Below are 14,600 nucleotides of genomic sequence, written 5' to 3' on the forward strand. Positions count from 1 at the left end.
GAGAACCAACTCAGTTGGTGATCATCCGCACGTCTCTACTCCCATGCATGCAAGGCTTCATCCGTTTCCTCGTCATGCAAGTCACTGTGTCTATTTATACGCTTCATGCACAGCCTTGCACATGCACGTTTCTTTCCTAGGGTTTATTTTTGGCATTCTCTATCACCTATATATATATATATGTATATGTATATACGGTTAGATCTTCTGCATGAAGAAACCTCATGCCGCAGACCAAGAACCACTTAGAGCTTTGCCCAGCCCATGCTCAGCCCCTCTAACAGTAGTGTCGTCGACCTCGTTAGACCAAAATGGAAACCACCGTCGCAAGGAATGATCATAAGGGCATGACTCTGTTTTACACTGACGGAATAGAGCAAGCCCATGCCATAAAAAAAAAGCACCGGGCACCACTCAGTGAGACGCAGCAACCAGAAAGGCCGCGACTCAATGACAGAACCACCACGGCGACCCAACTGCGCAGACCATGCATGATAGTGAAGGACCTCCAAACACCATCACACGTACGCCACGCGGTGGCTTCTTGCCAAGCACCTCGACGCTGCCAGTTCACGTTATTCTGCCGCTACCCTTCGCCGGGGATAGCTTAGGCATCACAGAAAACACCGGCCGATTATTTCCCGTCGAACCCACATCTTCCTGGTAAGCCCACGAACGCCGCCAGCCTCTTCTCCCTCTCGACTGCGTTACAGCGTGACAGAGCACCTCCGACTCACGCTTTCTCTCTCTTGGTGTCACACCACCACAGAGAAGCCGCTGGTTGCGCTGCCATGACCACCGCTTGTCGCCAGAACCGCTGCGCAGCCCATCTCCGTCGCAAACCTCTTCTCGTTGTCGAGTTACAAAGTGATATGCAAGAAGAAACGCAGCGAGGTAAGTAATTTGATCACAAGTTTAGGATCATCACAGTTCAGTTTATAGATAATTAGTATTCAAGCCAGTTCATTTTCAGCCATTATTTATGAACCACTCATGTCATATGCAAACATGTCATCCAGCATAGCATACAATTATGTCATTCCGCATCATGTTCAGATTCAGAAATTATAATTATGTATGTATTATGTCATGCATCTCATGTGTATAAGACACGTAAGCCATCTTAAATTGAAGTGAAAGATAAGATCAAATCAGTTAATAAGATGGTCATTCAGATACATGGTACCAATGCAGTTCAGTTTCAGGGTGGATGTGTAAGCCACGAACTCAATCGTGGTCCAGCATAGTATGTCAGAATACTATCAGCGGCTCCCCTTGCAGCCGCGGGATGTGGGGCCAGTGCATAACCTTGCACACAGGGTTAAGTGTGTTGGCCAGTCAGATAAATTAGATCAGTCAGTTAATTCAGTTAAAACAGTCATGCATAGCACAAGCATCAGTATGAATAGTCATGAATTTTAAACTCTCAGCGTGAAAGTTTTTATGAAAATCTTATGTTTAGTATGTTTACGTGTGATGGATTCCTTGCTGAGTCTTCAACTCATTTTTGTTTGTTTTCATGTTTTTAACCATCCATGTGATGATGATGAATACGAGCAGGCAGGCCAGGAGTAGAAGGAGCATTAAATTTTTTGTTCACACTTTCTAAAATAAAACATGCTTTTATGACATGAGTTTTGTTCAGTTTATTTCATTTAAATTTTTGGAAGACATTTTATTAGACCTTTTCTACAAAATAAATTTTCTAATTTCATTTATGAAATTTGAGATCTCTTGTCGGATTTATTTTTATGAAAAGTACGTGACACTCCTATCTTACGGGAAAGGGGTGTTACAAAAATAATCTCCCAATAAACACATATGAAAACAAAGTAGAAATGATCAAAATAATAACACAAATTATAGTTGATATGCAAGCAAGGTGGGGTTCAATTATTTTCAAATAGACAAATTCATATTTTGTTTGATACATGAAGTCTGCAACTAAATCTATGTAATATCCTTGAAAGAAGATGCAGTCTAACTAAGACAATCCAATACAAAAGTAATTCAGAATAATGTCACAAAGCATAAGGCACAACATTGAGCATCAATTTTTCTTCCCCACCTCATCAACTAAGAGCATCTACATCCGGCTCTCCAACCAAATTTTATGTAAAAAACATATAGAATCTGAAAATAATGCACAAAGTTACTGCCAAAACTAGTGATATCCGGCTGGCACATAAACCAACAAGGTTCAAGCACCTTTGTAGCACAACCAACCATGCTTTGCCAAGAAATCACAAAACCAAACTCCAAAATAGGTTAAAAGGCACAAGTCAAAGCAAAAAACATGTGCCACATGAACCAACAAGGGCCAAGCCTTCATGCACACCCAACCAATTAAGACAAGAAGGCACACGATAGCACAAAACCAAATAACATAACCAAAACTTATATTTACAGAAGCTCAAAATGGTACAATTACAAGCATAGCAAAGGACACAAGATAGGATGGTTGCAAATCCCGGTTGCCTTTGTGAAAATTTCATAATAAGGATGGCCTTCCGGGTTACCTTGCCATATCGATCAATGAGAATTCACTACAGTTGCTAATATTATGCTTGAGTACACCAAACAATCATACCATCATCATAGCCCTTGCACTTACATATACAGCCCCAACGACAACCACAAAATCTGAAAATTACACAAAACCCCAATCAGAGCCATGATAATGGTAGATCATAGCCCCAATGTTGTAGAAAAGACTTTGTCGAAATTTACAGCTATAGTAACATGTAAATTAAAGAACAAAATGTAAATACTAGGGAATAATCGAATCATCTACCTAAATGAAAACATGTAAATCACCAGTGCTATAGAAATGAGAAGTTCCAAATTCATAACTATAGTAACATGTTAATCAGAGACCCAAAGTAAATCACAAGGAATAATCGAATCAAAGACCCAAATGAAAACATGTACATCAATGTTGCTGATTTTGACAAGTTTCAAATTCACAGCTATGATAACATGTAAATTAGAGACCCAATGTAAGAAAATTTAAATCATAGCCTGAAAATCACATCTATGGTAACAAAATTTTAGACCCAAATGTAAAACCCTAAAACAATCAAATCAGAGACTCATCTGAGTAACATGTAAATTAGAGCCTCAATACTGCACAAATGACAAATTCCAAATTCACAGCCACATTTCCAAAATCAGAGACCCAAATGTAAATCACAAGAATAAGTAGAGACCCATTCGAGTAAATCACATAGAATACCAGAGCTGTAAATCAGAGACTCATTCGAGTATATCACAGAGTAATGTAAATCACAAGGAATATCATAGCAATGAACTAATATGGGTGAACAAATATATAATCAGCACATAGCATTCTGATGAGAGAGAGAGTGTGTGTGTGTGTGGGTGTGTGAGCATCGAAGGTGTAAAGACTTACCATAGACGATGATTGGAGGGGCTGCCTGATGGGGACGTGAATGATGGTTAGTAGCAAGTAATACACAAAGAGAGAAGTTGTGTGGGAGTGATGAACTAAAATGAGGATTGGGGATGTATTGGGAGCTACAATTTGGATAGGGGGATGAAGCATGCATTTGGGATTTTTCCCAAATGTAAACCCTAAAATTCAGAGAAAATTGTGGTTTGGGGAGCCGAATGTGGATGCTCTAAACAGACAGGAGGGAAGTGAGTAGTGATAAAGTAAAGATTTTGATCCATATTCGTCGTTCTAGGCTCGCCATTATTTATTTCATTTCATTCTACTTATTTATGGGTTCTAATTATGGGTAGCAATTCGTGTTTGTGGGTCGTGTCAAGTCATGGATATTTGACTATATGGTTCAATTCGAACCCGACCCATTAAGTTAAACGTATCATATCTTCAAACTCTAACATGATCCATTTAAATAATGGGTCGTGTCGTGTCATCCATTTTGATCCGTTTAATAATTAATTAGAAATTAATCAACACGACATGACTCATTTCAATCCATTTCATGTAAATGGGTTGAATTAATCCGCATAACCCATTTGACCTAATGAACATAATTTCACATAAAAATTAAAATCTGTATTAATTAGTAGCCACAGTATCTAAAAAAACAATTAGACTACCCACTATAAAAAAAAATATCGATATTTTTCTGATTTTCAACTTATAATAAAATCAATATTACAATCTCAATATTAACAAATATAAGTATATGTTCAGAATTACAATCCTAACAATAAAAACTTAGGCATATTGAAAAATACCAATATTACAATCCAACAATAATAAAATTGTGATTGTGAGTAAAAATCTAAACGGGTCATAACGGGTTGATTTCGTGTTAAGTGAGTTGACTCGTTAGTGACCCGTTTATAAATCGTATCTTAACGGGTCACCTATTTTGATCCAAACTCGTTAACATTAAAACTCAAACCTGCTAATTTCGCGTCATGTTCATATTGGGTTTACAGGTCGTATCACATATTACCACCTCTAGTTCTAACTCCAAAGAACACAAGCTATGTTGACTTACGTACACGTTTGCTTGACTAAACGATCAGGTACCGCGCCACATATCATTCTGTAACGCCCCGATCTCGGAGGTTCGGAGAGTCAGCTTTAAATACTTAATATCAATTCCAATACCACAACTATAAAATCCAGAAAACTCAAAAAAATATTAATTCATTTACTCAACCCAAATATACATGTTCCTTCACCAAAACAACAAATAAATTCTCAATAAAATATATTAGAAACTCTCCAAAGACTCAAAAATATTCTTAACCCAACACATCAAAATATCCAAAAATAATCAATTTACTAACTATTACTCTCAAATAAGTACTTATACCATCGGACACTTAATTTCTCTACGATCCTCATACCTTGCTAAAACTTCATACTCTTATTTTCCTGGCGAACCATCAAAATCATCTGAAAAATATTTGGAGATAAGGGGTGAGTTATCAACAACTCAGTAAGTAGAGAACATATACTAGTGTGTAAACATAAGCATTTACAAAGTTCAGAATGCAGAACAAAACACTTTTTATTTTTAGAATGCAGAGTCAGAACGTGTTATCAAAAATATTAGAGCGAAAGTTCAAAAATATTCTTAATCAAAATTCCTTTGGCATAGCATGAACTAAAACATCACATATTATCTTATTATATCATAACAGATACCATGTTTAACCCCCGTAGTAGGGTTGTGCAAACCACGGCTATAACGCCCCAATGGAAGGCCCCAACCACATGGCCTATACTCCAAAAGAACTTGTCAATGATGCAATTGGTGCCTCATTGGAATCCTATAAAGAGTAAGAACTTTTCTTTTTCAAGCAATGTGGGATCCCATACACTACCCACCCTTATCCATATCATATGGGGTATCACAATCCAAAACTGTTCTTATGATTGGTTGTGTGTGATGAGGTGTGTTTGATTTTGGTTTGGTGGATGTATCGGTCATTATTGAAATTGAAATACAATATTTTTGGACTGAAGTGTGAGTTGTTCGGTTTAGTTTTTGATTGTTTGAGTTGGATTATTTTGCTGAAATATGGTTTAGAAATTGGGTCTTAAATTTTTAGATCAAAATTGTGTTGTTGGTTTTTAATACGTAGTTTATATATATTATTTTTATGCATAGGTGACGAGACTGATAGAGATCGTTTACAAGGCATAGATAATACGCTGCAGGAGTCAGGTAAGCGAGGTTCCTATGTTAGGTTTTATATGAGTTAATAAGGCTGAGATTGATTTTCTGAAAACTTGCATATTTTGTGATGTAATGGAAACTTGGGAAAACAAAGACCAACCTTGGTCGTTTATTTGTATTATTCATGAAATCTGTGTAAAAAATATATATATATATATATATATTTTCTTATATGCATTGTGTAGATATGAGCTAAATTCTGTCATGTGGTCTCTAAAATCTGAAAAAGAGCGATATTGAGAATCTGAAAAATTGTACTTTATTTTGAAAGATGTTCTAGCTTTTGTTTTCAGTATGTGCAAATGACTTGATTTTGTTTTGGTACTCTGTTTTATTTTGATATAACATCTGAAAACCTTTGGCATGGTGTACTGAATTTTGTATCTGATTCTGTCTCTACTATGCTCTGCTCTGTTATGCTTTGCTCTGTTTGGGTTAGTACCCACTTCTCTGTCTTTGAGTGCACCCACTTTGGAAACAAAGTGGTTTTATTGTGATCTTTCATGTGCGCACACTCGGGGCTCCGATAAGAATAAGGGAAATAATTCACCTCTGTCTCTGCCTGGTTTGGCCACCGGGGTTAACACAACCCTACCACGGGGGTGAAACAAGATCTCTGCTCTGTGTGATGCTCTGTTTTGATGTGATGATGATACTCAGTTTATGTTATGCCAAAGTACTAAGGGTTTTACTTGTCTTAAAACCATCACTATGTTACTTTGAAAACATATTTTGTTCTGCATGATAACTCTGTAAAATATTTTGTTCTACATACTGTACTTTGTAAATGCTCATCTTTGCACGCTAGCATATGTCTTTTGCTTACTGAGTTGTTGATAACTCACCCCCTATCTTCATAATATTTTCAGATAATGTGGAGAGTCCAACTGAGGACCTAGATTAGATTGGTAAGCATGATTAAGCTGAGGAGAGGATATTAAAAGAATGAATTCTGATGTCCTTTAGATTTAATGTCTCTTAGATTTAATTATATCTTGGGTTTAGTAAGGCTTATGAAATTATCAGTTTGGTTTGTTATGACTATCGGGAGATTGTGGACTCCTTAGTTTATTTTTGTTGCAGTTATAACTTTGTGGAGTTTTCAATGTCTTTATTTAGAAGACATGAGATTGAGTTTTGCTAATAAAGTTTTTCGAGATTTATTTTAGTTGTGTTGGGAAACATGTTTATAAGTGACAGGTAGTAATTCTCCAAGCCACTCGAGTTTGGGGCGTTACACCGACGACTAACCGAGTAGAAACAAAATGTGAATCTTTTCCTTATTATTCTTGGAGCCCCGAGTGTGCACACAGGAAAGACCACGCAGAAAACTACTTTGCTTCCAAAGTGGGTGCACAAGAAACAGAAAAGTTGGTACCAACCCGAACAGAGGCCACAGTTTTACATCATGGTAAGGTCAGAACGGAACAGAAACAGAATGTTATGCTAGAGGTTTTTCAGAAATCACATCATATCATATCAACATACTGAACATCTTCAAAACAAAATAGAATCAGATCACAAAAACATAATTTATACACAAAATTTCAAATTCGCTCTCTTTTACACAGTTCATAAATAAAATACCAAAATAGCTCGTCTACACCAGTCATGCCAGAAAATACTTTATTCTTAAACATAATTTCATGAGTAATGCAGAACAAATAACTGAGGTAGTTCAAATTTCTTTTCATAACCAAACATGTATATTTTTCAAAATCAACCTCAGCCCATTTTATTATTATGCAAATTCTAGCATTGGAACCCCACTTACCTGAACTTCTTAACTTTTTCAGAATTTTTCTCAAAAATGCCGAAAATTAATTAATTGTCACTTATAAAATAATCACGTAATTCTCGTAAATTTTTAATCAAGCACGAATTTCGATATTTAAGCCTAAACTTATAAAATAACCTATCTTAAATCCTCAAGACCAAAATTCTCATAACCCCATAATAAATCATTACTTTCTAAAATCATCAATGTCAATTTAATAATTTTGACTAAAACATTAAAAGTCTGACCTATTTACTATTGAAAAAAAACTATAAAATTTAATACTAGATAATATAATTATCCCAAAATATTTTAAAATAAACCAAAACTATTTTTTTAATAGACTAAATCATATCTAAAGTGTAAAAATAACATTACACCATTATCGTTTACTCTTAAAATAAATATTTACTTAATAACATGTTAAAATACTTAAAATGATTTTTGTAATCATAATTAAATAAGAGTTTATTAACACATACTAAAATTTTAAAACACATTAGCATAACTTGCAGTTCAAAGGGTAAAAATAATAATTAACGATATTACTGTAAAAATATGGCTTAGAAGCATGCAATTACAGTGTTACACTTACGTAAAAACAAAATTCTTTGAATAAAAACAGAGGCTACGTACGTGATGGAGGTTCACCGTGACTGAAGGAGGTCGCGGCAGGGCAGGCTAGTGGGAGGTGGTTGAGACACGGAGATGAAACACTGAGAGAGAGAGATGAGCAAGAGAGAGAGAGAGAACTTAGAGAGAGAGAGAGAGACCATGGCAAGAGGGAGGAGCAGCGACGTGGTTGGCTTGGCTTCGGGGTGGCGAGGCTGCTGGACGTAATGGAGGCTATGGGCTGCCGGGTGGCTGTGAGAGTGCAACTACGTGGGAGGCTACGATGTAGTTTCGGTTTGTTTGACTCTCGGTTATGGCTAAGCAGCGTCTCCGTGGGTGGTCGAGATGCGGTGCATGGAAGGGAATCTAGGTAGCTACCGGTTTCACGCGGGGCAGGGCAGTGGGCTAAAAATCGAGTTGCGGTGGATTTTTTGGGTCATGGCAATGGGGTGCAACATGATGGGGGTTGTGTTGTGGCTTACGGCAGCAACAAGTTTTGGGCAGTTTTTTTTTTTTCCATGCAGTAGAGGAATACGTGTAGAAATATGAAGGTGATGATAAAACCTTAGAGATAAGAGAGGAAAGAGACGTGCATAAGCAATGCTTATGACTAACGGAAAGAGACGTGAAAAAGGTGGGAGTTTCTAAAAACAACAGCCGTTGGGTTTCTTTCTAAAAACAACAGCCGTTGGGTTTCTCAATTTAATAAAAAAGGACGCGGGTCTTGGGGTGATCGGGTAGAGCCCACATTAAAAAAAAAAAAAATTGGGGTCAAGACTAGTAGTGAATAAATAAAAAGAATAAATAAATAAAAGGGTTCTTCTCTTAGATTTTGGGTCACGAACCAAACTCAGCAATATTTCAACTTGTCTGTTAAAAAAATATCAGCCCATAAAAATATTCGACAAAACTCGTTTTCCAAACATATAAATCCAAAATAATTTTAGAAAACGACTTAGTGCTAGGTCTGGGTGTTATATTCCCCTATTTCTACATACGATAGATAAAAGAGGTGTTATATTCCCCTCTTTCTACATAGGATAGATAAAAGAAAAAAAAAAGATATAGTGATCGTGCGTAAGACCTTGGCCCTTGTACTTGACTAATGCCTGGTTTGGATAGCAACATCTTTCTCATTCATCTCATCTCAAGTCAATATCTAAACATTACAAATATAAATACTTTTCAATTTCAAAATTTTAACTTTTTCGTCTAATAATTACAACTTTCCTAAATTTACAAACAAAACACAAAATATAATTTAATTTTTTCAAACATCAAAACAAAAATTATATTAAAAAATTATATTATAATAATATTTTAACTTTATAATATTTTTATTATATTCCCTCATTTCCCAAAATCACATAAAATATATTAATTCAATTCATTTTATTACTATTCACAAATAATTTACAGAAAATCTCATCTTATGTTCTCATCTTACTATCTAAATCAGGCCTATGGGTGTATGGGCTAGCCCATGGTGCGGTCAGTCATCAACAAAGTCTGTTATTAAAAGATTAATTTTTTTGTATGGATCTCACATTTATTCATTTTTTTAAAAGAATAAATACGATGGATTAATTTTTTCATATGAATATCATATTTACTCAATTTTTTAAAAAAGATGACACTTACATAAACTAAAAATATCATTTCTCTTTTTTAATATAAATATATTTTCATAGTTTATATATATATGCATTACTAGTGATTCCTAAAAAAAGATTAAATGTTATATCATATTATAATACTATAATGTTTTTTTATCCTTTACATATTTAAGATATTTTCATTACCTATATTATGTATAAGACTTATTTTATTAATTTTCTTATAATTTTCAATATATCGCAATAATGCATAAAATTATAAGTACAAATAACAATATTCTTTCTTTAATTTTTCTTTTTATCATTTTACATATTTAAGATATTTTCATTATGCTGAGACTTATTTTCCTTTGATTATACTATTTACTTGAATACTATTATAAAATTATAATAGTACTATAATCTTTGTTTTAGACAAACTATATTAAATAATAAAATGATTATCTTTAAGAAAAATATACGTACATATATACACCTCAACCAAGTACAAGAAAAAGATAATTTCAGAAAATGACATGACCGAGTACTCGATCCCATCTACGTTCTAAGGATTATAATATTGGGTAATGATATCCTTCCAACCCGTTTACTCATCCTTTATCATTCATGCTATATTTCAAATTTTTTACTTTTTTATTATTTTCTTAAGCATTTTTTTAACATTCTAATCATTAAGAAAAAATTAAAAAAATATATAATTTTATAAATAATCATTTCCTTAACTATTAAGTAAAATAAAAAAATAAAAAAAAATCAAATATAAAAAAAGGAGTAAATTAGTAGTAAATGAAGAGTAATCTTATCATTTTCCTATAATATATCCCAGAAAAACAGATCGGATCAGATCGATCAGGAATATTGGCTTGCTTCCCAGATGTCGCCTAAGGCAAGGTCGATTGCCCTCCATATTTTCATTGTTCTACGTTGGATCAACTTATTGGAAGGATTATGACATGAATTAATTAATTAGGGTATCATGGAATAAGTAGTACTGTAAATTAGCCCGATAGTATATTCTTATATATACACGACATAACATATTAACCAAAAACTACGTACAGCAATATACATTAAGCCAGTATTAAGCAAATCTCTTACGAACCGGATCTGGACTTTAATTATGAGAGAGTCCGATCCTCAGTTACAAAGGAGCATTTCACACACACCTACGCACGTAGGTACGTCCAGAAATGCGACAACTAGTAGTGCTGGTTATGCTGATCATAAGAAGTACTACGGTGCCCAGGAAGCTTCTCTTTGATGTTTTCCATCACACACCCTTCTTCTATGGATGATCATAATGATGATAATTCATGATGATAACGTTGCAGCCGCCTTGGCCATCGTACTCAGGCTGTATTACATTAAATTAATTCACAGAAAAACATAGATATATGGTAAAACAAAAGGTGAAAACAATATATAAGGTTTTAGAAGATAGGAAAGAAAAGTACGTTTATCATGTACTACTGAGATCGAGGAGTACTTACGGAACTTGAGCTTCCAGAGCGATGAAGCTTGCCATAATGGTCATGACGGTGCTGGTGCTGCACACCTTGGAGAGTAGTGCCTCTGTGGCGGATTGGGCTGCTATACTCATCCGTACGAATCACGTTGCCGTATTCGTCTGTGTGGATAATGTTGCCGTATTCGTCTATGCGGATAACTTTGCCGTCTGTGCGGATAACGTTGCCGTATTCGTCTGTGCGGTTAACGTTGCCGTATTCGTCTGTGTGGATAATGTTGCCGTATTCGTCTGTGTGGATAACGTTGCCGTATTCGTCTGCGCGGATAATGTTGCCGAATTCGTCTGTGCGGATAACGTTGCCGTATTCGTTTGAGTTAGTTCAAATCAAACGACACGTTTCAGCTTCTATCACTTCCACGTGGCTAGGAGTAATAACGTGGCACCTTTAGCAATTTGTAACGCGGCACGTGTAACAATTTTGTTGTTATTATTCCTGCGATACAAAGTGTTCGTGACAATTAAAGATACAATGCATATAAACATTATACAATACTTGCATCAGATATTTTTTTATCTTTTAGCACTACATAAAATACCAGAATGCTATATCCCATAACATTTAAACATATTTTATAAACTGAACAGAAACCGGACCTCATGCGGTGGATTAGCCACCAAAATTTTCCAGCCTCCTCCCTCAGTCCTCTCTAAAATTTTTGAAGGCTAGATGTTGAAATAGTGGTGAACACAACTAGTTCTATTATCTAATATTGACAGTGAATAGCATAAACTTGTCCTAAAAATTTATGTTAGTCATGAGAATCTCTAGAGATGTAATGCTATAAACGATTTATTAATAGTCGAATTATCGTTTGGGATGCAGAATGATAAACTTCTTACACGAATATGTTTGTCTTATATAGTACTCTGACTTAATATTATTTGCAGAGACCTAACAACCTTAATTAACATAAAAATTGGAAAGATTTTTTTTATTACTCATAATTAAAATAATAAAAAGAAGGTAGACTAAAAAATTAACTTTTCTTTGATTTGAACTAACTCAATAAAAAGTACTTCAATTCTTAAATGAAAGGGATTACACATAAGTAATCTCACAAACTGACGTGACTTCATGTGATCCATCAGATCTGTTTTACAATAAAAATAACTTTACAATCTGACAAATCACATCAAGCCACATCTGTTTATGAGATTATTTTTTTATAATCACTTTGTAGTTAAGATATTTCCTTTTATTTAATGATTCAAAATCCTAGTATCAATCTATTCTATAGATATTTGAACTATACTTGATCAACAACTAATTAGGCCTGTACATTAGCCCGCCCAATGACTTTTCGGCCTACAGCCATGGCCAGTGAAATGTAATCCGATCCGAGGATCGGCTAAAAAGTCATCGGTACTCTGTGTGTGTGTGTGTTTTTTTTTTTTTTTTTTTTTTTTGTGTGTGCCTGCCTACTATTGGTCTTCTTTAAAATAAAATACAAAGCATTGCTAAAAGACATATAGCAACTTACAAAAAGAGAAAACTGAAGCATTTACACGAAAATTCTTTGAGGAAGAGATTCTCTTAAGAAAAAGAATCAATACCATGTGGAATCAAGGCAACTGAATAGACATTTTTAAAAGCTAATCAATGGATGAGAAAATATTGGTGAAACTATTCCACAACTCCTTTGCCAACAAAAGAGCCACGACCAAAAGGACTGTATGGAACTATTACGATTCCAATTCCACTATGAATGAAGGGTTGAGATGGTCAGGCCTCATTCAATGAAAACAAATGGCAAACCATTTAAAATTGAAGTGAAACAAGAACAAGGGAAAGATACTATAATCAACATAGAAAGAGCCGATGCAACTATAATGCCAATCATAACAACAATTAAATTTGACAATAGACTCTAGCTTGGAATAGTATGAAGAGAACCAGAAGAATGCTAGCAACACCATACGAAAATTCACAAGTGCCTGTAATTTAGACAATACGGTCCCGTATAAAATAGCTAAATTGTGATAACAACTCCATGCAAGTTATGGAACTGATTCAAGTAATTGGAACACAGCCATACAAGTTGGATGTGTTGAGCTGTATGGAGGTTGGGAAACCCTCGATGTTTTCCCGTATCAAATACGTATGAGTATGAGTCTTTGATGAATTTTGTCAAACACTTCCCCAACATTGCTCTTATTCCATATTTGAGTCATTTTATTACATTTAGTTGATTTCCTTATAACATCACTGCATCCACATTCCACTGATTTGATACGTTAAATTTACTTTATAATAAAAAATATTGTACAGTTTGATACATCACGTCAAACCATGTCAGTTTATGAATTTATTTTTATGAGATTTATTTGTAGATAAAACATTTCTCTAATAGTTTTGAAATTATTACAGTTTCATAAATAATAATTTTTTTTTTATAAATATTCTTTTGGTATTTTATTTTTAATGGTTAATTATGGTTTTCTCTGAGATCTAACATTAATATTTTTTGTCATTTGTCTAATGGTAACAGTTTTTGCCCTTTATCTAACGATGATATTTTTGTCTTTTGTCTAGCTGTAACATATCCTTTTCAACTTGCAATGGTAATTTGGATTTTTACCAATTTCCTAACGAACATATTTGCAAATGGTAAAATTTTTATTTATTAATAAGAGCACTTAAGGATCCATTCACATCTAGAGCAACCTAAGTTTCATTTCATGTTAAGAGAAAATTGTCATTTCGGCCTCAATTTCCACTCGCTTCTTAATTGGATTTTTCTTTCCTTCGCAAATTGCTGCTTCATTTAGACTCGGAAGATGAGGTGAAGCTTATTTTTAATGACGATTGAGGATCAACATCTACTCATCGTGTGTAACACCCCGTATTTTAGTGTATTTTTACTGAATGATTTTTTTGATTGTTCAAAAATTTATCCTCTTATTTTAAAATTGGTTAGATTTTTAGTAAGTTTATTTCTATGATTTTAATTTGGTGAAAATTATTTTTATGTGCTTTCCAAATATTTATTTATTGTTATGCATTTAAATTGTTTTTAATATTTAAATTAATTACTGTGGGATTTAATTATTTCAATTTGACTTTACCATTACGTTTAAATTATTTTGCTTAACTTGTGGTTTTAAAATCATCTCTGTTGGATCATTTTTGTGACCCAAGTTATGAGGATTGGACCTCATTTCTTTTCCCTCCATTTTTCTTTCCTTCCTTTTTCTTTTCTTTCTTTTCTTTTTCTTCTTTATTTTTTTCCCTCCCCGCGCAACTCCCACTCCCTCCCTCTCTCTCCGTCCGTTCTTCCTTTCCCCCAGCCCGCCGCCGTCGCGCCACCGTGCGCGACACCGCCCGGCCGACCAGCTCCCCCTCCCTCCGGCGACCTCACCTCCCAAATTTCAGCCCC

General features: G+C 34.6%; 1 protein-coding gene across 2 annotated transcripts in view; it reads right to left on the minus strand.

Annotated features, from left to right (window-relative positions):
• Nucleotides 1-14,600, minus strand: part of LOC121262318 (mesocentin-like) — a 227,672-nt gene that overhangs the window by 42,600 nt on the left and 170,472 nt on the right. The window contains exon 11 of one of the 2 annotated variants that reach the window (XM_041164738.1): nucleotides 11,207-11,334. In XM_041164738.1, coding sequence (XP_041020672.1) covers nucleotides 11,207-11,334 — 128 coding nt within the window. Of the gene's footprint in view, nucleotides 1-5,962; nucleotides 6,090-11,206; nucleotides 11,335-14,600 lie in introns of those variants that run through there. The other variant, XM_041164736.1, reaches the window with a different exon arrangement.

The sequence above is a fragment of the Juglans microcarpa x Juglans regia genome, chromosome 4S, assembly GCF_004785595.1.
Source record: "Juglans microcarpa x Juglans regia isolate MS1-56 chromosome 4S, Jm3101_v1.0, whole genome shotgun sequence".
NCBI lineage: Eukaryota > Viridiplantae > Streptophyta > Magnoliopsida > Fagales > Juglandaceae > Juglans > Juglans microcarpa x Juglans regia.